General features: G+C 44.0%; 1 protein-coding gene across 1 annotated transcript in view; it reads left to right on the top strand.

Moving 5' to 3' along the window:
• The window catches only part of FLT4 (fms related receptor tyrosine kinase 4), a 147,014-nt gene that overhangs the window by 73,740 nt on the left and 48,664 nt on the right, over positions 1-24,610 (top strand). Inside the window, exons 5-12 of the mRNA XM_084839141.1 lie at positions 2,796-2,908; positions 4,669-4,831; positions 7,128-7,267; positions 11,673-11,844; positions 12,999-13,116; positions 14,187-14,341; positions 17,369-17,531; positions 21,055-21,196. Coding sequence (XP_084695267.1) covers positions 2,796-2,908; positions 4,669-4,831; positions 7,128-7,267; positions 11,673-11,844; positions 12,999-13,116; positions 14,187-14,341; positions 17,369-17,531; positions 21,055-21,196 — 1,166 coding nt within the window. The remainder of the gene's footprint in view (positions 1-2,795; positions 2,909-4,668; positions 4,832-7,127; positions 7,268-11,672; positions 11,845-12,998; positions 13,117-14,186; positions 14,342-17,368; positions 17,532-21,054; positions 21,197-24,610) is intronic.

Here is a 24,610-nt window from a genome sequence, read left to right as displayed (position 1 = left end):
TCAGAGAACAAGAACTCCTCTCTGTCTTAAAGAATATGTCAACCTGGATTCCAAACATGTATCACACCAGTTGTAGCCCTCCATGAAACAATTATACATCCTTTGCAGGGCGGGGGAACCCAAGCTAGTCTTAGGTATAGTGACATCATGAGTCAAGTGACTTTTAACCAATCCACAGAATGTGCATTACATTTCAGATTGGACAATGACTCAGACATAAGTTGTCATGAGGAAGGAAGATGGGCAGTTGTCCAATATGGTTGGATTACTGTCTTATCAGAGAGTATCTGAAGGAGATATCTGCCTAATTGTAGAATCTCAACAATGGAAACACAGAGAGAGGGAGAGAATAACATTCATTAGTCTGAAAGTCCTTATGTTAGGGCCTAATTGTTGTCCCTAGCAAGCCTAACATTACAGAAAATGGTTATAGTGTAATCAACAAGAATACCGTTTTTTTATAAAGAAAAGGAAAGGGAATAGAATATATAATAAGTATCTACTGTAGATTCCATCTAGTAGTTTTTTATGGCTGATAATGTTAAAAGGCAATTGTGGAAGGAACTTTTATTTACAGAACACAGGAGAACAATTCACAATGCAATGAGTTTTTGACTGATCAGATATGTTTTTCATCTTAGTACATTGGCATACCTGTGAAATTATCACATATCTATCCCCCTGTGTACAATACATCCCATTCATTTATCTGTAACTCATATACATCTATACATAATGCGTACCACACATTGAGCTGCCATTTTTAAAATGTGGACAAGCTTGCCAAGCTGACTTGTTTTTCTACTGTTTAATTGGCCATCATGGGTATTTTACTACTTGTTTTCATTCTTGGACTGAAGTTTATCTGCACTGTTTAGCTATTTTTTATTTGTTTAATCTGGTTTATTCTTTTATTGCTTATGTTAACTAGTAGCTTTGTGTACTAATATAAAAAGATGGGCTGTAAAGTGAAATAATAATGATCCGTTTAAGGACAAGCCCCACCTCCCATGAAAATCAGTACTTGTTAATTTTTACTTTTATTCCCTGTTCTAAAATTCTGTGCTGCTGGATTATCTATTTATTTTAAATATGCTGAAGGAGGAATATATCTTAAATGATGCTGGAAATTTTTTTGCTCTTAACAGCAAGAAAGACAATAATCAGAAATAACCTAAGCTTGACTGCCAGTAGATTAGACCAGCCTTCCCCATGTGTTGGCCATGCTGGGTGGGATGATGGGAGTTGTAGTCGAAGACATCTTGAGGATGCTAGATTGGGTAAGGCTGGATTGGACTGACACAACAGAGATTAAAGGCTGTCATGTCATTACCCCACAATTCAGTATATAAGATTTGGTTAGTTATGAAGCGGTTGTCAGGATTCCCTTAGCCCCCACTTCATTCAGTACTCAAACATACACAGACGAGAGGCTTCAATCTACAGCTTTTAATCCATTACTTCACAGGGTCATACAGATGCAAATTCTTAGAGAACTCTTCATCTACAAAGGAATGTTTTCAGGGGATCCAAATGGAATTTACGAGTGTTGCCCGGCATTTGAAGAGGGAGGGAATCTCGCTAGCCTAACTTAAGTGGGGGAGGTCCCTCTCTTGTTGTGATGCCTCTAAGCACAGCTTTTCACTCAAGGCCAATCGGGTAGACCATCCAAGTTCCGCCCCTGCCTTCTCTCTCTTTGCTCTGCGCCTGGCATCTGTTAGGTCAACCTCCTGTTCGCTGCCTCTCACGGGGGGTGGGTGAGGAGGGACCCTCAAGCTCAGCTATCTATACGTTTGTAACCTGAGAAGCAGGCCTACTCATATCTGGACTAGCCTGGGAAAACACCTCCCCCATGTCTGATGGGTCTCCTTCAGAATCTGAACTGCTATACCACTGCTATCCCACTTCCTGCGCTCAGAAACACCCCTGACATCAGTAAAGATTGAAAGAAAGCATAATCAGCCATGTTAAAGAAATTAGCAGTGGTGTCCAAATTTTATTTATCATATTTACATCCTGCCCTTCTTCCAAGGAGCACAGGATGGTATATAGGGGTTTATCATATTATCCTTACAACAACCCTATGTTGTAAGTTAGGCTGAGACAGACACTTACATTGAACCGAGATTTGAACCAAGGTCTCCCCCTTTCAAGTCAAACACTTTGTTCATTATAACACACTGGTTTACAGACTATTTGAGCTAATTTAGGACCAATATTACTGTGAACTAGAATAAAACACTTAATTCAAAAATTAGGATTAAGCAGGCAACCCAAATGAAATAGTTTGTTTTGATCTAAGGGGGAAAAATCTTATATGCAGGTCTGCTGCCTGGGTTAGTTAAACATAAGTGTTTTCCTAAAAATAATCACTGTGTTTGGGTAAACATTTGTTTTACTTTGCTTTCTGGGTGTCCTTTGGCTATGAAGTGCAAGAGAAATATACTACAGATGGTAAACTAACACCTGCAATTCTGTATACAGTTACCTGGGTGTATGTCCCACTGAATGCAATGGGACTTGCTTCTGAGTACACATTCCATGGATTACACTGTAAGGCTGTCATCCTGTACCCACTTACCTGGGAGTAGAAATGTATAGGATTTCACTGCAAGAGTGTTTGTACATTACCCATCTTTTCCTCATATTTATATTTGCATCAGGCTTCCTTCAGATTTTAGCAACCTTCTCCCCAAGAGAACCTAGAAGGAAAAAATAATTATATTTCCCTTGTCCCCCTCTCCCAATTCTGCTGCTATTCTTCTCTGCTCTTTTTCCACTTCTTTCCTTCTCAGATTTTGAACAGCCATTTATCAATAAACCAGAGACTCTTCTTATTTACAAGAAGGAGAATATTTGCGTCCCATGCCTGGTATCTATTCCAGACCTTAACATCACGTTGCTCTCGGTAAGAAACCTCCCTGTGGAATGGTTCTGGACTCTGCCTTGTTTCAATCTTACCAGCTTGAAGAGGAGAGGAGAAAACACCTTGGGTGGGAGCGGGGTGTGGAGAGACAAACAGAGCTCAAAGAGAACCTGCTAAAGCTGAATCTGTGGGAAAATATCCATAGTGATGTTTTCCAGTAACATTTGTGCTTTTTCCTCTTTGTTTTGTTCTCTCTTCCCTCTTGCACTGCTGTCTTCAGATTACCTGTGGGTTACTCTATAACATTAATTATTTTTTTCTGAACAGGTATACACAACAGTACAGAGCTTCTGAAGTAGGGATGGGAACCCTAGGGAGGCAAGAGGAATATTTCATACATAGTTCTCTCTAAAACTTCTGTATCGGGCACATCAACAGCAACTTAAGCAGTTTTGCATTTCTGAAAGTTACACTGACTTTCTGCAGATGGGGGTGAGGGGTGGGGGGCATTTAAGAGATGATGTAGAGGCAAACCCAGATTTGCTACCAAGTGGTACATGCAACAAGGAGCTGCAGCCACTCATGTTCCCTGAGTGTATGATACATCAAGAGTGGGCAGAAAGTTGATCTCCAGCTGTTTTGGACTTCAACTCACAGAAGCCCCTGCCAAGATGGCAAATGGTCATACGTAGTTAAACGATGGAATTTGCTACCATGAGATGTAGTGATGGCCACCAATTTGGATGGCTTTAAGAGGGGGTTAGATTAATTCCTGGAGGAGAAGGCTATCAATGACTACTAGTCCTGATGGCTATACGCTACTTCCAGTATCAGAGGCAGTATGCCTGTGTACACCAGTTGCTGGGGAAAATGGGTGGGAGGATGCTGTTGCAGTTGTGTCCTGCCTGTGCATTTCCTGTGGGTAGCTGGTCAGCCACTGTGTGAACAGAATGCTGGACTAGATGGACCCTTGGTCTGATCCAGCACGTCTCTTATTATGTTCTTAATACTAGGAGTTGAAATCTAAAATATCTGGAGATCTACCTGTGATATGTATCTTTGGAAACACCTATTTGTCACATTCACATTTTACAGTGTGAAAACATCTCAGGGTGAAATAGCTTTTGGCTAAACTGCAGGGGTTGCTGTCTCTTAAGGGGATTCCTAGTCCTATAGGAGTTATAGGAAACTGTGGAAAGAATCTGTGCATTGTTGCATGCAGCTGTATCTGACCTTACCATTAAATGCAAATGAAAAGATTAGTCTTGGATGGCCAAAAACAATTATATATTATATATATTAGATTATATACTGCAGGCTCCGTGTCTCAGGAAAATGGCATCCTGTGCAAAATGTAACCTCACTAGCTTCGTAGAATATGAAACCATTCCTTCTGCTCCTAGCCATGTAGTGCTCTCACATTTACCTTTGTACTCTGGAATTGGTGTGGCCTGTCTGGGCTGATTACATCATGTAATCCACCCTCTCAGCTGCTTTTTTCCCCACCCCCTCACATGGTAGCCATTCCAGAATTGAAATAAACACATGAGAAAAGCTTCATTTGGACACATATTATTAATGGAATTTATGTACGGAGGTGTCTGTGGAAGCGTCTGCCCAAAAAAAAGCACCTGTGGTAGCATGCCATAACATAATGTTTTCTATAGGTTTCTATTTTCGGTGGATGTGAACACTACATTGTAACTGACTCTGCGAAGCCCCTGGAAATAATAGAGAGTGGAGAATGTAGGCATATCACCATGCATTTCTAAAAAGAGTTTTTAAATTTTCTCTGATTCTAGACAACCTCTGCCATCTACCCAGATGGGAAGAGCATTCTTTGGGACAACAAAAGAGGAATCTTGGTTCCCACCCTGCTGATAAAGGACTCCTTGTTCGTTCAGTGTGAAACTGTCATTGACAAGAAGTCCTTCAAATCCAGTTTCTTCCTTGTCCACATCGCAGGTGAGCTTTGGAACAGAGTTGGTCACTGTGAAACTTGCCCTCTTTAAGATTATCTTCTTTAGACTGCCACTAAGATCAGTAAAACTGGCCAGCACTAGAGAGAGGACCTTCTCAGTGCTGGCTCTACCCTAAGGAATTCCCTCTTAAGAGAGGTATACAGCTGGCTTCATCCACCTATGGCTGCTTTTAAGAGAGCTTTAAATATATATATATTTTTCCCTGACATTGTTTTGAAAAGGTTTTATGGTATTTGCTGCTGTTAAATATTTGAAATTGCATTTTAACTGTTTTAAAATGTTAAATGTTTTAAAATGTTAAAATGTTACAGTGCCTTTATAACATATCAAATCTTACTGTTTTATATTGTAAGCTTCCTTAAGAGAACCACCATCGTGAAAGGTGGCTAAGAAATATGTTCATTCAGTCAGTCATGCAGTTTAATAATCATTTTTCATACATGGGGCTTGAAATGGCTCTTGCTTCAATTTATACAAAAAACATCTTGAACATAAGAATAAATTCAAAATCTATATAGCATAATGCCTTTATTAGGCCAACTCAAAGATCACAAAAAATGTGATCTTTGTGTGTGTGTGTGGGGGGGGGGGTTGTGATCTTTGAGGTGTCCTAATAAAGGTTTTATACTATATGGATTTTGGAATCTTGCTTCAGTGTCTTTTGTAATTTGAATGTAAAATCTATTTTGGCCAGAAGGCTCAGTTTACATTACAAATGCCTCTCCTTCAGTTTTTCTGCCACATCAGCAACAAGCAGAGCATTTACACACATGGTTTTAGTTGTCTTGGCCCTGGTTTCATGCCATGACCAGGACATGGATTCAGAAGAGGAGATCGTCTATAGTGGCATGAGGCACAGACCCTTAGACAGGTCTAGGAACTAATCACCCAGACATCCCCTCCCCATGAGCCCCCACAAGCCAGAATTTCCTGGGCTAAACGCTTGACCTCAAGGGCAAAGATGCCAGCACATGTAGCCAGACATAGCTGAGTGGTGACAGAGTGCAAGGCTGCAGGCCCAATAATGGGCCCTTTAAACCTTTCCATCCATCCCAGCAGGAGCCGAGTTTGACAAGTTGTCAATTAGGAGCTGTCCTAGGTGCTGCGACTCCACCCTGATCTCACCCTTCTGGCAAGCCTGGTTCAGGGTGCCCTTCGACTCCCTACCGCTAGGTCACCTCTCTCTGCCCCTCCCCTACCTAGAACCTTCTTTTGCACCCTGAGCTCCCACTTGGGGTCAGAACGGGACATAAATGTCCTTTGAGTGTTGTTGTTTGAGCTCCATTTCTTGGTTTTTACTTGTGAGAAAAATGTTTTTCTTTAAAGAACTGGTGCAAAAATAACCTCTGATCATAGTTTTTTAATGCTATTTTTCTTCCTTGTCTCCTTCACAACAAAGCATGTTTTCTGTAGGTGAATAGGTGGAAAACACTTGCACATTCAATATAGGCTGTTCCTAGTGAGTTTCCTGCCCCTTCCCAACCATTGTCCTATCGCTTTTCCAAAATGGAAGATCTTTTTCCATATTTGCACATTGGTAGATAGGTGTAATTGCGCATTTTGAATATTAAAAACAAAAGTGCATACACAAGTTCAGGAGTAAGCAGCTGGTGCCAACAGAAGCAAACCATTTCAGAATTAAATAGGGCAACATGAAATGAAATTAAAGGAGAAGTAAAATAAGAAAAGTCTGTGTACGAATAAAACCTCACATTTGGTTTTTTCCATTTGAGTACACTGGCACTCTTCATTGCACCTTCAACTGGGTGCATCTTATTAGACATATTCCATGTCCAAAATGTTCTCTTTGATGCAGTAAACCAGGGATGGGCAACTTGTGGCCCTCCAGATGTTTTGGCCCACAACTCCCATCAGCCCTAGCTAGCATAGCCAATGATGAGGCATGATGGGAGTTCTAGGCCAAAATATCTGAAGGGTCTGAAGTTACCCACCCCTGCGGTACCCTCATTCCTATTCTCTGCTTGTGGCCCACTATATTCTGTATGACATCTTTTAGACCAGGATAATTGAATAAGAAAGAAATCAACAAGCTTCTAGGACCAACTGGCCCTAGAATAGCATGATGACGCAGACACATCGCCAAAGAATTAAACAAATCCAGGGAAGAGGGTATCTTATCCCAATGAGTCTGAGATGATGTGATTTTATTTTTAATTTTACAATTTTGGACAATTGTAGCAAGAGTTCTGCTTTCCTAAGGAAAAGGCTAATTTGTATTTGTTTTGAGTGGTTGTCTTTCTTGCTACATTTTACACTAGGAAATGAACTTTATGACATTCGGCTGTTTCCCAGCAAAGCTATGGAGTTACTAGTGGGAGAAAAACTCGTTCTCAACTGCACAGTATGGGCTGAGTTTAATTCAGGAGTTGATTTCCAGTGGGATTACCCTGCAAAACAGGTATAAATTAACATTTGTTTTGTTCATTTCTGTCTTCTTTGGCTAGTTTGTGTGCTGATGGGTTTTTATGATTTGTGGTACATGGGGCAGAAGGAATCACACAGAACTGTACCAGTACAATCACGTCTAACATGCCCTGCAACCCCTTCCACATTACCTGTAGCCTCCCTCTCCCCCTTAATTTACTCCCTGGAGCAAAGAGAAAAATAAAATAATGGCTTGGTTCAGACATAATGCTAAGCCATCATGTGGTTTGTTGAAATCAGGCTTGTTTGTGTCTGAACCCAGCCCTGCAAACAAACCATGTCTTGTTAACCAGCCACAAATCCCAAATAGAAGCCATGATATTGGCTACAAAATCTGACTAGTTTAAACCATGGCTTGTTGTGGCATCTGAAACCAGAACTGTGGTTTATCCTGGCTTGTTTGTGTTACTGTCCACCCTGAAATGGAGGTGATTGTTGAGAAAGCCTGAAAACAAAACTGCTCTGAAGGGTGGCAAAATAGGTGGGAGAGAAACAAATAAGAAAAAGGGAAAACAAACCACAGTTTTTCTGCTCGTCTGTAAGACAATCCATGGCTAAAGCAACAAACCATGGTTAATATAAACCACGGCTTAGCATTACATGTGAATACAACCAAGGTATTCTGCAGCAGATGGTAATCCAATCCAGTTTTGAACATGTTTGTCCTCACAAAATCCCTGATACGTCCATCACTATATTATCACTATATACAGATGAGGATCTTAAATTGACAAAAGGTGATTTCCCCAAGAGTTACTCCTTAACTGTACTTTCCCATACAAGTGTGGTAGTGGAAGTTAAACAGGACAATTTTACTCCTTGAAACACTTTGCCCACCTTTGGGAAGAAGGTTTGCAGTGGCAGCTGAGCTAGGTAGGTGAAAGTTCCCCATTAACTTACTTTAAGGAACAATCCTATGAGGAGAGGCGGCTGCTTCCAAACCTGGAGGCGACTGCCTGTGCAATGCGTGGCAGGAGGAGCGCAGAGGGGATCATCTCCTCCATGCTCCAGCCACCCTGCATTTGTGGTTAGACGGCCAATTTTGGCTGTCTAGCTGCGGGACATCAGAGCGTAGGATGGGGAGGTTGGATGACGCATAGGAAGCATCGTACCAGCACTTACACACTCCCTGCCCCTGGGAACACCTCCTTTTGCCCTGCTCCACACTGCTCTTCCAAGCCCAGAGCCCGGGGATGATCTGCACTGCTTATGAGACGGCAGGGGAGGGGGCAGGGTGGTGGTTCTCCACAAACTGGCCAATCCTATGGCTGTCTAGCCACTGACTAGCTGCCATAGGATTGCGCCTTTAACTACCTTTGTGGCTAGCTGGAGTATCTTAATGACAGCAAAAGACATGGAAGCAGAGAGAACTATTTAAAAAAAAATCCCATTAGTGATAGGAGTGTGCCTACATTGGGGCCAGGGGGCAGGGGGAAATAAGGTATGTTTGCTCACTTCTATGTTCTATCAACATCCCAAACATTTAAAAGTGGTAAACATTAAAGACAACTTCATCCAGAGGAAGAAGCCAATATTAGTAGCATAGTGAAATACATCTATCTGGAGCAAACTAACAACAGTTGTTTTAACAGCGAAGAGCAGACAGAAAAATCTTACCCCAGAAGCTGCAGCATCCTCCCCCTGTACCCCCTCTGCTCAGGTTAGATCGTTTTCGGACACCTTGCCTCCCCACTTCTTCACCCCCAATGCATGCACACATCTGTATCTTGCTTAGAGATTGTCAGGGTGGAAACTGAGCCCATAGAGCCCCAGAACAGTTCTGATTCTGAGGAGGAACAGCAATCTGTGGGAGAGGAGCTCGCTCATCTCTCACAAGCACAGCAGCTGGCAGAGGTTCCTCCTGCCAGCATTCCTGAGAGAGAGAGTGACCCTGGCAGCGAGAGAGCGGTGGAGGGGGGCTTGCTGGAGGCTCGGCGCAGATGCAGGGAGCGGCGACAGATGAAGGGCACTGAAAGGAGGCGCTGAAAGGAGGTGCTCTGCTCGTTTGGCGCTAAAACAATGGTCGCGTCCCGAGGACCCAAGGGAAAGAGGGAGGATCTCTCCCTAGCCCATAAGTTCAGGGTCTTCCCGTGATTCTCCTTCACACAGGGACCAACTGCCTTATCTGGAGCATAGGCTACTCTGCTATCTACCCCAGTGCAGTTCCTTGCTTAGTCGCTAGTGATTAGTATCTGTAAGAGTCATTAAGTAATAAAGGAATAAAGCCTTGAAAAGGATCCTCGTCGTCTGTGTCCTGAGTTGGCTATTAGAGGGGACTGTAAGAGGCAGCTAGGGCGCTCCTGACAGCGATATAGCCTAACAATTTAAGTGTAGTCTACCGCAGGCATATGTTTATCATAATTATTAAATGAAGCAATATTATTGACAGGAAAAGTAGCTTGATGGAACATTTTTCAAAGATACATGTTGTTTGTTGCGAAATAAATCAGCAGCTATCCTCCATTAAATGTTTAATCAAATATGAGATTTGAGTGGTGAAATGGTCATCAGACCATCTGTGTTCTGTAGCTGAAATACTGTTTGGAACAGAAAGGTATTGGCCTGTAGATAAAGCTGAATTTATTTGTATTCTAGATTATTTTAGCTTCTGATGCTGCTGTTCCTAAGTATCCAAGAATAATAGCTCCCTGCATGGTGGAAAAATAAAAATATTTTTAAAAAATTATAGGTGTTGCTCTTGGCTACACAGGCCATGCTCTATAGGTTTTGCTTGGTTTTCTTAAGCTGCACACTAGCTTACTTACACTAAGTTCAAAGGTAAAACTAATATGCATTTTGTGAATACTCTGTAACGCACCCATGATTTGGGGTGAGGTGGGATGGGAGGTGGATTTCATCCCTTAGTATTTCCCTGTACAACCTAAATACAGCCTCAATGTGACCAAAAGGCATCCAAAGGCTTGATTCACTAGGTAAGTGAATGCAGTCCCCATTACTTGCACATTCACTGGAGTTTCTGTTGAAGTTAGGACTTTGAGCTAATGTCAGTTACCCGGACTACAATGACCCTTTTAAGGAGGGGAAGGTTCCTGTACAAGAGTTCCCTCAGGGTAGCAGACACAGTAATCAAGTCGGAGAAAAGAGATGCAGCAGAGGCTGGTGGCTCCAGTTTCGGAGGGGTGGTGATTCCATTCCGGGTTTTAGTTAGAACCAGCCAGAGCTCTAAAGGTGCTACCCAAGGTGCTGAACCCATTTTGGGGATAGGGTGCAGCACCTTGGATAGTGCCTTTAGAATTCTGGCTGGTTCTAACTAAAACCCAGAATGGAATCACCACCTCTCCGAAACTGTACCCACCAGCCTCCACTGAAGAGATGCCTAGCTCCGCCTCTTCCAAGTCACTTTGGATGCCGCTACTCCACATTGACTTGGCCCTGCAGGCTTGCCTCTACAGCTCTACTCGTCTTCACCCCTCCTTTTGACTCCAGTTCTTATCGGGGGTTCATTACAACAGAGGTACTAGCGCAGGAGTAAGTCGGCCACATTGCCCACCCCCAGAATCCACCAGGGGCCGCACCCCTGCCCTTGTTGCTGTCAGCCAAATTGCTGTGGCACTGGCAAACAAGCTGCGATTTTGCTTGAAAACGAAGTATGTGGGGAGCGCGGCACATGTTTATAAGTAGAATCACGCCCCTAGTAGGCTTCCGGGAGCACAATTTTGCTACCAGACAAGGCGCGCACTCTCCACATGCCTTGTTTTCAAGCAAAATCGCAGCTTTTTCTGCTGCTGCCGCCACAGCAAATTCTGCAGTCTGGCGGCAGTGGGGCCCCCCAAAATGGCCAGGGGGTCTGCATGTTGCCTATTCTGTGCTAGCACCTCACGTACACCACATACACAGCACCTCCTATGACTTGAAGTCTCACTGTACAGAATCATTTTTTAAGAAATCGAAACCCCTGCACATAGAAAATTAACATGTCAGGGGAAAGGATTCTTGGCGGCCTCCCTGATTTTCTGGTTTCCTATATAGAGATAAATATTTTGTATGAAGGAAGATTCAGTAAAGAGTACAATGTGAGCCTCCACCTGCAGTCTGAAGTGGTTTAGTCTGGAAAGGATCACAAGTTTACCACATCAATGAGAAATGTAGGTTTTGACTACTCTTGTCTTCTACCTTTTAAACAGGAAGGCTGAGTATTTCCATTATTAGACATTATTTAATTATTAGAAATTATTTAAATTATTATATTATTTAAACAGGAAGGCTGAGTATTTCTATTATATTATTAAGATATAAGGAAAGATGAAGCTCAGAAGAAGTCCACCAGTCCAGGGGGTGCTGGTGGACTTCTTCTGAGCTTCATCTCTCCTTATATCTTATCTGTTTATTCCTTTCCTTCTATCACCACCTTCTGGCAGGTGAATCGGAAAGTCACAGAACTGCCTGAGAGGCGCTCCCAGCAGACACATACTGAGCTGTCCAGCATCCTGATCATCCAAAATGTGAGCCAACAAGACCTGGGAAAATATACGTGCAAGGCTAGCAGTGGGGAGCAGGACTTGAAGCAGAGCACAGACGTCATCGTACATGGTAAAAACCATTAACTCAGGCAAAGAAAACCTTTTACGTGCTTCTATTTATTAACGTAGTAGAAAACAATGTAAAGGTAGCTGACCTCTTCATGAAACAATGGCAAAGCTCATATAAGCTGAGGTTTGCCTAACGAAAGGATCCCCAGAGGAAGGAGAACATCCTGTAAAGGCTGCCCTTGCTGTCCTGTAGTGCCTGCCATGTCAAGACTTTCTTATGTGGCACACCAAACACTCTGCGGTCCAGCAAAGCAGAGCGCCCCTGATAGACAAAAGAAAAGTGTGTGCTTCTGGGAGTGGCATGACATGGTACGACTTAATTCAGAATCACTGGGTAGCCAGTATTTGTATTGTTCTCCATGTGGGGTATAATGGGAATACCCAACTACTGAGAAATCAGAACAGGCGTTATTCCTCGTAAAAGAAAAAGAAAAAAAATATAATAGCTGAGTGGTAAGTACATTAACTATGAAGCTAGTCACTTTCCCTCCTTATGCCTATGTCATTCCATAGGAGATCTAAGGTGGGATCCAAATTTAGGCTGGATCAACTGCAGTGGCGGAAGTGGACTTCCCCACCCCCTTCTTCCCATAGCAGCCCCTCCAGCCCTCTGAAAATACTACACAGAGAGAAAGGAAACCCTGCTGAATGGGGTGAACTGTGATATGGGGGAGGGGATTCCCAAAAGTCAGGCAGAGGGTCCCTCCTCGTGCAGAAGGTACCTCCTCTGTCCTCAAGGCAGATCTTGGATCAAACCTCTATAGTATAAGCCAGACACCACCACCCACACAAGACAAAATTTTGCTTGAGCTGAGACATTCTGGCAAAAGGAGTGGTAAGTGTACAATTAAAATATTTGGCCAATGGAACATTATTTACAGGGTAAGGTGCATTAGCGTGTAAGAAATAGCACTGTGTTTTCATGGCATAAAATGTGACTTGGTGTGCCCATCACAGGCTGTTCTCGTGTCTGTACAAAGGCACAGCTGTACGAATCCAGTGTCTAATGGGTGTGCATACTGCTATTTTTTTTCAAATTGCATACTTCTGCTTCATGTATGAATTAGTGGTAGCTCTGCTGTTGCTTCAGCCAGCATATTTAACAGCTTTCATTCTGCTTCTCTCCCCCACCCCCTTATCCGACTGGTTTTACAGAGAAGCCTTTCATCAACGTGGAGTGGAGAAAGGGTCCAGTGATAGAAGCGACAGCAGGAGATGAAACTGTGAAGCTGCCAGTGAAAGTGGTTGCCTACCCCCAGCCTGAGTTTCAGTGGTAATACATTCCTCTTAGCACACAAGCTTAGTACGCATTGGGAGTGTTCTTTGTAGAGAAGGGAATAGGGGAGGAGGAAGACCACTCTCATTAAGAAGGATCTCACTGGAATCTCATTTGAGGGGAGAGAGACTGCCCTCCCACAGTGTGAGAAGTTGGCTTTGGAGGCCTGTTTCCAAACCTGAGCAATTCATGTTGATTGCTGTGGTCTTTAATCTTGCCTCATAATCCAGCATCTTATGTTGTGGAGAAACAAGCTGCTCTTTTCACCAGAGACATAAAAAATCTTCCTCATCTTTTCCTTCTTCTTCTTCCAGGTTTCTGGCAGACATTAGAGGCAGGGGGAAAAAAAATCTCTCTCATCATTAGTTCCGTTGCCAAACACACTATCTACCCCCACACAAGTGCTGTCTCACATTCCCCATTTCTGTATAACACCTGTTATACCTTTAGAAGGGTGAGGCCCTTCTGAGTGAGGGAAAATTATGGAATCTGGTACTGGGGCAGTAAATGTTCTGGTCTAGACTTCTACCTCCTCTATCCTAACCAGAAGGGATAACTGCACCCCCCTGGTTCAGATGTGCCAATCTCATTCTGATCAACCAGCTTCATTTTGTGTACATTGGGTATGAAATAACAACCAATATGGGCCCTTTGGTTTACTCCCTTGCTCACCTAAGTGGCAGCAGATCGCCATAGGTGACCATTCTAAAAGACAAGACAGTGACGTGTCCATTCATACATCTAAATGTTTCCCAGCGTGATTATTAGCATTTTCATTTTGCCAGTAAACACAGCATGCCTGCCTTCCCCAACCCCAACTAGTGCCCTCCAGAAGTTTTGGACTACAACTCCCAGCATTGCTGACCATTGGCCATGCTGGCTGGGGCTTATGGGAGTTGAAGTCCACAACATCTAAAGGGTGCCAGCTTGGGGAAGGCTGCAGTAAGCTTTTCCTAGGGGAACATTTTTCAAGATGTGCCTCATTGCACTGGCTGAAGCCCTGTAATTGCCTTTCAGAAGGAACATGCTAATCCATACACATCCCTTCTTTCTCTTCTTCCGCTCAGGTATAAGGATGGAAGGTTAATTTCCAACAGACAATCTCAATATTCCCTGCAGATCAAGGATGTGGTAGAGCAGAATGCTGGCTCTTATACATTGGTTCTGAGGAATGAGCTGGCTGGACTGCAGAAGAGCATTAATCTCCAGCTGGTGGTCAATGGTAAGGAGGTAGCTGCAGTGGAGACAATGTGGCTCTGATTTCGGTGGGGCTGTGAATCCATTCTGGGTTTCAGTCAGAACCAGTCAGAATTCTAATGGCGCTATCTAAGGTGCTGAACCCATTTTGGGGCTAGGGCTCAGCACCTTGAATAGCTGCTTTAGAGTTCTGGGTGGTTCTGACTGCAACCTAGAATGGATTCACAGATCCACCAAAATCGGAGCCACCAGCCTCCCCTGGGTAGCAGGCTGGGCTAATAGGAGGCACTGTGTAGCCTGACAGCCATTTGTCCATGATGGATTTATTTCATGAGTACGTCCATGAATCGGCAAGGACCAAACTAGACATGACATTGTTGCTTGGCCTTGCATGGTTGCCGTTTTTAAGTAGATAGCTGATATGGGGAGGCTGGGCTGGATTAGGGCCATGGCATGTGGGAGGGGCTTGAATAGCTTGTCCCATAGGGGTGGGGGCTGAGCTTGCTATTCACAATGGGTGCGAGGAGCAGATGCAAGGATGCTGTATTTCAATCAGGACTGTGGTGGGGGCAGAATGTTAAAGCCCCCACCCCACCCCTCACAACCATGCAAGGCCCAAAGATGTGAATAATGCCAGGTCTAGTTTGGCCCTGCGTTTGTGTTTCTCTCCTTCCCCGCCTGGGATATCTCTGGTATGGTGAGAAAAATACAAATGTAAAATGAATGTAACTGGGGCAAGTTCAAGTTTTGTTTGTTTGCTACCATGCTAAGTAGGGCAGCAGTTGAGTGCCAGGTTTGGACAGGAGGTACTTGGGTTAAAATCACTGCTGAGCCATGCAGCTGGGTGGTGTTGGGGCACTCACTGTCCCTTACAGTAAAAGTAAACTTTATTAGAGGCATGCAGCTGCCACCCCTCCATGTATCTTGCTCCCTCTCCCTTGCAAGTACAACACATGATGTGTCACCTTTGTGCTGCACGTCTTCCTGCCAACACCTCATCTCATTGCCTGGCAGAGGTGGGGAAGTGCTATGTCACACATTCCCCTCTAGTACATATTGCAAGGAAGAGAGGACAAAAGAGCAGGGCTGGTCCAAGACCTTTTGCTGCCTGAGGCAAAGCACAAGATAGCGCTGGTTAGACTGGCGGTTGAATCTCATTTTGACACTGATAACACAGTATCCTCCTGAGGGCAGCAGGCTAGCTTAGGGGAGCCATACAGTTCTGTCCTCCAACACCACACTGCCACCCTCTCGACATCTGCCGCCTGAGGCAGCTGCCTCATTCTACCTAGTGGTGGGGCTGGCCCTGACAAAGAGACATGGAGTAGTGGAGCTGTGTTTCTCTTGTAACATCTAGTCTGTCCTTAGCTTAACCTTCCTCACAGGTTTGTTGAGAGGATGAAATGTTGGAGGAAGGGCAGGGTACAGGCAGGTTATTGATGTTTACAATAAATAAGTATCTGTGGAAAATCAGGAGTGAACCCCTGCATCACTGTGGAGAATTCTGGGTTGCAGTCAGTTTGCACAGGGAGCCAGGAATGCAGGAGCAATTGAGAGCCTGGACTGGCATGCTGCTTCCAGTATAGGAGACATCCCTTCAAATGTTCTGGTCCAGGAGGCTTTCTAGTGTGCCTGTATGGTACAGGCAACCAGGAATGAAATCAGTCTGTTTCCCAGGCATCGGACAAAGTGAGCTTTGGCCCATGAAACTATATGCCACAATAAATTTGTTGTTATGCTACAAAATCCTTTGTTGGTTTTCCAACGACAGTATCTACCAGCTTCCAAGGTTGGCTCTGCGGTCCGATCTCTAATATATTTTATCTGATATTTTAAGAAAAGACTGGAATATGAGTGAGGAGGCAGCAATACTGATTCTGACTGAGATTTCCCACTTACCCTACTCAACGTATGCTGAAGGGTTCCCTGATGAAATGCCCTTCATTTTGGTGAAAATACACTTGGGAATGAACTCAGCACTTTATGGACCTCTTTAAAAACTCTGCACTAAGCTAGACATGATGGCAGCAGATCCATTAGGACTGAGTTACCACCAGATCCCTATACATTGAGCCGTGGGGGTGGGGGGGCCTGAGGTCTCATGCAGGCAGGTGAGAGATGCTGAGCTCTTCCCCTACCCACATTTCCCCCCGAACTGCTTCTTAAACAAAAGCAGCAACAACAAAAACTCTCTATCTCAGTGGGGCTCCATTACAAAGACAAAAATGGCTAAAAAAGCTATGTGGAGTCATTGCAGTGAGAACATGGCTGGGAGGAGGAAGAGTTCAACTCCCCTCCATCCTTCCCTGCTTCACACCGCCCAGGTTGGGTCATTTCAAGTTTGGCCCTGTCTGCTAGAATACAACTCCCATCATCCCCAGCCAGCATGACCAATGAGCCTGATAACTGGGGGTGATGGGAGTTGAAGTCCAACACAGCTGGAGGGCACCAGGTTGGGAAAGGCTGCTTTAAACATACCTAACTTAAGGCGCAATCCTATGTATATTTAGACAGAGGAAAAAAGGCCTACAATTCCCAGCATTCCCCAGCCAGCCATGCCTGCTGGGGAATGCTGGGAGTTGTAGGCCTTTTTTTTCTGTCTAAACATGCATAGGATTGCACCCTTAAACTCATATCGCTTTACCCATCACAATTCAGTGGCTAATTTCTAAAATGAGAGCTGACAGATAAGTATATGTTACCGCCTGGTAAGTTGATACTGGCCTACTCGTTCATAGCAAGCAACAGTTGCCCTCAAAACAATATCTTCTAGCAGCAGCAGCAGCAGCAGGGAAAAGCCAACATACCCTGTTTAACAGAGGGAAGCACTATGAAAACTGCAACTGTATTTCTCTCATTCCTTTTAGTCTTAAAAAGTTGCTGGAACTTGGGAGAGGAGGGAGGGTAACTACTAGCAGCAGCATGAAGTTGCAGAGGCTGGGGAGGAGAGGGGGAATGGAGCGGGTAGAGGACTGGCAGAGAAAATGGCGCACGTGATCATCCCAGTATACCTATTACTGAGGCTGATATATTAACATTCCTTTGATTTCAGTTCCTCCACAAATCCACGAGAAAGAAGCCTCGTCACCAAATATTTATTCTCGTAAGAGCCGGCAGCTACTCACCTGCACTGTCTATGGCATTCCAGCACCAGAAAAGATCCAGTGGCAGTGGAGGCCTTGGACGCCCTGCCGGATGTTCCCCCGGCACAGTCTGTAAGTGGCTTTCCTCCTTAGATCTCTGCTGAATTTGGAGGAAAGGCAAGGAAGACCTTGGCATGGCTCTTTAAGGAAAGGAAAGGAAAGGAAAGGAAAGGAAAGGAAAGGAAAGGAAAGGAAAGGAAAGATCTTGGCAGGAAAGGAAGACCTTGGCATGACTCTTGAAGGGAAGGGAAGGGAAGACCTTGGCAGGAAAGGAAGACCTTGGCATGACTCTTTAAGCCAGCCTTATCCAACCTGGTGCCCTCCAGATGTTTTGGACCTCAACTCCCATCAGCCCAGACAGCATGGCCAATGGTCAGGAGTGCTGGGAGCTGTAGTTGGAGGGCACCAGGTTGGGGAATTCTGCTTTAAGCCACTGCACAGGATATGGTTGCCATGTGGAGGCCACTTTAAACTGCATCATGTGGCTACTGTCTCTGCACAATGAGCCGTTTGTATGGCTTCTTGAATATCTTGGAAGATTTTTTTCTCCAAAGCACCACAGTCTTTTGGGGGGACATTTGCAGTAGTTTGGAGAAAACTGCTAGTTTGTGTGGTATGAGCCACACTGTAATACAGGTCCTTGTCTTGGTAAGGAGGAAATGATCATGTTGGCCAGGACCTAAGGGCAGTTTGCTCATTCACATAAAAGGCAAAGGAAGAAGAACTAACTAAATTTTTATAATAGGCTGATAATACTGCCTTGATCACAGAGAATAAGAGATGCAAAATAGGCAAGGTTGGGGCAGTGTTTGTCGATCAAAGTATAGTTGGTCCAAGTGCATCAGTTTTTAGATCATGTGTATGAGGTGAATTATGAAGTTCATTCTTATGTCAGCACTTTCCAGCTGCAGAAAAGCAGAAAACATCAGTGTGGAAAGGACCTTTTAATTTAGCCAACAGAATGCTTTCCACCATACAGGTGTGGATAAAATGGCAGCTTCCACGTTGCTCTGGTAATGAATAAATTGGACCATGGGCTGCCTTTGTATGTTAGGTTTCTCAAAGAGCAACACAGGGCAGTGGGTTAAGAGCAGACTTTTCTTCTTCTAATGGTTATGTATGTTGCTGATTAGGTCTGCATGGAATAATTTTGTTGGGCTTTTTTCATTTTGTGCTTTCATTGCATTTCTCTGGTCACTGGAGGATTGGTCTGAAGATCTGCATGACATGGGAGATCCATGAACTAGATCAGCCTTTTCCAACCTGGTGCCCTCCAGATGTGTTGGACTACAACTCCCAGAAAGCCCCTATAGGGCACCAGGTTAGGGAAGGCTGAACTAGATCATCCAGGTGTGCTTTTAAAAAAAAAAGGAAAGAGGGCTCTGATTTGGATTAGAATTGCTGTGCTGTGCTGTGGTTTTAAATTGCTCCTTCACCCCTGAAGCTGTTATTTTCCCAGGTGAGGGGAATATTGAGATACCATATTGGTACCTGTATGTCTTTGCCCCAGAGGAACAAATGGAACCTTCCGGAGGGCTGGGGGTGATTTAACTGAGGGAAATGGCATGCCTTCCTTTCTACAGCACTGCAGTCTCAGTCTGAGTCAGGGACTTTAGGGCTAGTTTTATCAGTTTAGAAAAAGCAGGAGAGTCAAACCTTTAAGCCAGCCATGGACCTCCTGCATCATGTCTAGGCTGATTCTCAGTGTCTGAAACTGGTTACTCTGTAGATTCCAGTTAACACAGTGCTGAGAAGATGGCCTAGGCGACAGCTGCCTGAAAAGACAGTTTGTGAAATGGGCTCAGCTCAGATGTTTGACAGGCTGAATGGAGCAGAAAAAGATCAATGAATGCCATGTTCCAGCATGAAAAATAAGGCAGCTCTTTCTCCCATCTTTACAGACATCTAACAAAACAGGTGTGGCTGTACTAACTGTGCCTGTTGCAATTTGAACTGCTATAGGGTTTTATTATCCTCTAAAATATTTTTACTTCTGATCATGCAAGGGACAGAAAGAACACAAACCTTCCTGCTGTACAGGAACAATGCAGGCAGAAATTACTGCAATGGCAGATCTATGGGGTTTCCTGTGTGTTGCAGCATAAAATTTATGCAGCTGGCGGAAAATTACACGTTAGGAAATGGTGGCACTGCTAATTAAAAGAAACAGACTCAGAAGATCAATGGGAGTGTGATGCAACGTTTCCTAAAATGTGTTTCAATGCCTTTGTTGTGTACTGGAACAGTATCCCATAAAAACAAATCTATGGGTACCACCTGCAATTCACACACCTCAGAAGGTTCCAGTGATATTTTGTTTCTTTATTTGATTTGTACACCACCTTTCCACCAAACAAAGTGGTGCTCAAGTAAGAGATAAAATAAGTTGTGGAATGCTCTGAAAAACAAGAACAATTGTAGAACCTCTATACCTATTCAAGAGGATTAATGTGCGGGAGTCAAGCTGCGTCCTCTTCCTCTGGCCAGGACATTTGACAGGGAAAGTCTATTATTACTGAGGCAAAAAGACAGAAAGAGGCCTCCATGGTAAAGAGGAATGTGACAGGGAACATTATTGGCCCAGGAGGAAGCAGGGTGTCTATAAAAATACTGATGCCATAAATGTGCTGTTGGACTGGTTGAGGAAACGAGGGCATTTCCAGTCCCATCAGAATGCTTTGTGGCCCTGTCAGGAGGAAGAGGAGCAGTGAATTATGCGCACTGTCTCCCAAGGCCACAGTGTTTCTGCTTATCCCAGCTCCAGAGGATGCAAGTGGCTACATCATGATTTCCTGTTTTTAAAACAAGTTTTCACTCTTGCTACAGGACAGTAGTGCAGTAAAGTTCTGTACATTCATCACCTCTAGAGAAAGCCTATCTAACCTCTGTATTCTTGGGCAGGGAGGGGGGGCTCTCACGTTAGAAACACATTTACACTTATCCACAAAACTCTCCCCAGTACACCTGTGTTATTTGCTCCTCTGTACAAAATGCTCCAGCTCCAAGAACTTATCATGGTTCCCTAGATGGACTAACGGTCCATCTAGTAAAGCACCTTGCTTCCCACAGTGGCCAACCAAATGCCTCAGAGAAGCACAGCAGCAAGACATGAAGACAATAGCCTTCTCCTGCTTTTGCTCTCCAGAAAGCAGTATCGAGTGGCATCCTGCCCCTAAACATCAAGGTTCCAGATAGCTATCATAACCAACAGCCATTCATAGGCCAACCATCCATGACTTTGTCAGTTCACTTTTAAAGCTGTCTAAGTTCATGTCCATCATCACATCATATGGAGCAAATTCCAAAAATTATGTAAATTTATTTATCTGTTCTGACTCTTCTGCTGCCAATTACTTTCACTTGATGACCCTGAGTTATATTATTATTATTGGAAAGGGAGAAAGTGGTCTCCAGACCATGCATGATTTTATAAACCTCTATCATGTCCTCACCACCACCACAGTTACCTTTCTCCCTAATGATATTATATCCAGTATTGTCTGTTTGTCCTGCACCCTTCTCAATAGCTCCTTTCCTTGCTGACAAGATCTCCTGTTTCTCTCCATCTCCTTCTCTATATGACTTCTGTAAACAGTAGCCGACGGAGGGCTGTACGACGACATCAGCGGGACCGGATGCCCGAGTGTAAGGACTGGAAGGATGTGTCGCAGTTGGATGCTGTGAACCCAATTGAGAGTATTGACACCTGGACAGAGTTTGTGGAAGGAAGGAACAAGGTGAGGCCATTTCCCTGTTTCCTTTCTGTTTTGGAAGGAGCTAAAAGAGAGACACCTCAGACTCATGAGATGGAGCCTGGGCTGGTTTTGAACATGAAATCAGCCTGAATTGGCTCGCCACATGGTCAGTCAGTTAGGCAACTGTTACAATGCATCTCCAAGCAGAAGTGTACTACATCCCCAAACAGGTTGCCAAAATGGACTGAGTAAGGATGTGGTGGGTTTTGGTTTGGAGAAACAATTACAATTTCATACAGAAAAGTAGCATTTTTTGCTGTGTGGTAAAACTACATATTGAAAATCCTATACAACCATATAAAACTTCAACTGTACCATATTAAAAATGAGCCCAAAATGGTTTTATGTGGTAGCCCAAAGTAGAATCCATACAAGGCTTGGATTTGAAGTGAGCAATGTACATATATGCCCATTCATGGCCTGCATGTCTCTGGGCTGTTTATCACAACCTCGAAATCTTGCAAGGTAGTTTTCCTAGTGGCATTTCACATTATTTGTTCTGGAGGCTACAAGACTATGAGTTACTAAACAGTTGGTCTGCTGGGCTTGCCAGCTACAAAGGGAAGCTCCTCCTACCCCCACATCAGATTACTAAATGGAATTAATTTTCTGAGCCATTATGAATGCAGTAATGCATTCGCAAACTTAAAAAAAAATGGGGGGTCATGTGCAAGAGTGCCTGTCTACTATGGAGCTCAGCATACTGATATCCTCCTCTTGTCAGTGTCCTTGTCAACTTCATCTTCCACTTCTGCATTTGCCTTGGTAGCAAGCACCTTCTTTAAACAAAGAAAAGAAAAAAAAGTTGCTTCAGGTACTACCAATTACACCCCCCTGAAAAGCTCCTTCTCCTGCAGCCACCAGCTGCTTTCAGCTCCCTTCACCCCTTTCATGCTTGTTGTTTCCCTCCACTGGTCTCTTTGTTAGCTGTCAGATATACGAATGGGTTACAGAGCAGTGATGGGGACCAGTAAAAATACACAAATTCCAGGGCAGAGCAGGGAGTGAGGGGAATTGGTAAAGATTTGCAAATTTCAAGGCAGACATCTGAGGGGGATCAGTAAAGATATACATATTTCAAGGCAGAGCAGTGAATAGGATTGATAAATATACACAATGTACATGGCACAGAAGTAAAGCAGAGGGGAGAATGATGCAGATTTCATAGCCGTAGACTTTTGAATGTGTGCACTTGTGCATGGCTGATTTTTTTTTAAAGATTGTGAATACATTCAGGACCCTCTCTGGTGTCCTTTCGTCTAGATTTTTATAAGCACAGGACAGAGGGCACTGAGAAGGGATGAGAGAGGATGGTAGTGGCAACATCACGAAGAGCGGCAGAGGTTTTTGCTGCTCTTGCCGGGCAGCTTTCTAGCCGTTCCTAATAATCCATGATGAAGTCGCCCTGCCAAGGTCAGACATCACAACAAGCCACCCTGAACAACCCAACAACAAGCCATGAGTTATCAGGCTTGTTCATGGAAAATAAGCTATCCTGCAGAAACTGTGTCAGGTTCTGACGTCACGACAACCCACCATGGGTAATCACCGATGGTGGGTTTTCCTTTCATGAGAACCAGGTCAGTGACTCACACAGCTTCTGCTTATCTCTGCTAAACTGAACTAGACAAATATTTTCTCCTTCCTTCTTACTTTAAACCTAACATACCTCAGTTCCCAGAGACGGATTTCCACTGTTCTTTACTCCCCCTCTATAAATCAATATTGATTAAAGAGGTCAGAGGATTGTGTTGTTGTTTTGTTTTTTGGTAAAATCAGATATCAGTGGTTAGGAATCTGGGCAATGGCAGCTCTCAGTTAATCAGTGGGAAGTACTAACAATAGGTTATTGGATAACTCAAAAAAGACATAACCAGTGTGGTGTAGTGGCTAGAATGTTGGGCTGGGAGCCGGGAGATCCGGGTTCTAGTCCTCACTCAGCCATGGAAGCTCACTGGGTGACTTTGGGCCAGTCACAGACTCTCAGCCCAACCTACCTCACAGGGTTGTTGTTGTGAGGATAAAATGGAGAGGAGGAGGATAATGTAAGCCATCTTGGGTTCCTTGCAAGAAGAAAAAAGGCGGGATATAAATGCAATAAATAATAAATAATAAATAAATAACAGAATGGTCAGGATTAAAAAATACTGTGAATCAGCAGAATTTGTGATACCAAGATGAACATAGAATCATAGAATAGTAGGGTTGGAAGGGGCCTACAAGGCCATCGAGTCCAACATGTGATATCAATATGAACATTTCTCAGTTTACAGCCATTGTGACAGAGGTCCTAATAAGCAAAACTGCGTACAAGGGGGAAGCTGTTTGTAATACTTTTCGTATCCATTTCCCATTCACTCTCTCATATATCTCATTCACACATTCAAACAATTGACTGTCGTTGTGATAGTGCTGCCTCCTCCCTTTTCTGCCTTCCTTGCAATAGGTCTCCATCTGGTCACTAGGCCTAGAGTGGTGATAGGTTGTTTATTTTTAAAACTTCTGGCAGCCAGAATATTCAGAGACATTCCATAACACCTCAAGAGATAAGCCTACAAATAGGAGGGTCTCATTTCAATATACTGGTGCCAAGCTGTAGTCAATATCTATGGAAGTTTCAAGCTCTGCAGCCTGCATTTTCTCACAGTTTTTTTCACAGGAGTGGGCAACCTGTGGCCCCTGGAGTTGCATGCAGTCATGGCCTATTTTCAGAAGCCCTCTGCAAGCAATTAGTTCAGATCACAAGAGTGGTATGTGCCCTCCCTGGCAGCCATGCTGCATGGGAAGGAAGAGGAAGAGAGAGAAAAGGGGGTGGCAGAAAGAGAAAAGGGGTCACCTGGCCACTTTTGGTGCTGACACTATCGCCTGCTGGCTTCAGCCCCACTCACTACTGGCATGGTGCCTCTGACAGATTACCCAGCTGCGAGAGAGAAAAAGTTGGCCACCCCTGCTTTAGATCATAGAATGTGCACGAACAGATTATTCAAAGCTAGGTTTGCCTTTTCAAATAAACATATAGATACGTCAGAAGGTGATTAGGACATTTGTATCACTGGGAAAACATGTGCAGACATTCCACAATAATTAGTTAATAATTGGGAGGTTGAGCATACTAAATGTTGCCACCTATAACTATGAAACTAAACATCTGTTGAGCACTACTAAAATGGCTGTCGTTATTATTCAAAGGATAAGAACGCAACAGATCTATGTGAATGGTACTCTGTCCCCCTTAGGCTGGGTCAGACTCCACATTAAGGCAATTGAGAGGCAAATCCAATGGCAAGACCAGAAACAGGCGAATGGTCAAGCGCAGAATTAGCAGGTAAGAGGGAGAGTTCCAAGATAAAGGTCTGAGGGGTAGTCATGGTCCAAACCTAGGCAAGCAGTCAGATG

The sequence above is a fragment of the Heloderma suspectum genome, chromosome 2 (genome assembly GCF_057233095.1).
Source record: "Heloderma suspectum isolate Gila_16-S chromosome 2, 16-S_ref, whole genome shotgun sequence".
Classification (NCBI taxonomy): Eukaryota; Metazoa; Chordata; class Lepidosauria; order Squamata; family Helodermatidae; genus Heloderma; species Heloderma suspectum.
The sequence above is the reverse complement of the archived record's forward strand: the minus strand, read 5'-3'. Positions and strand labels throughout refer to the sequence as shown.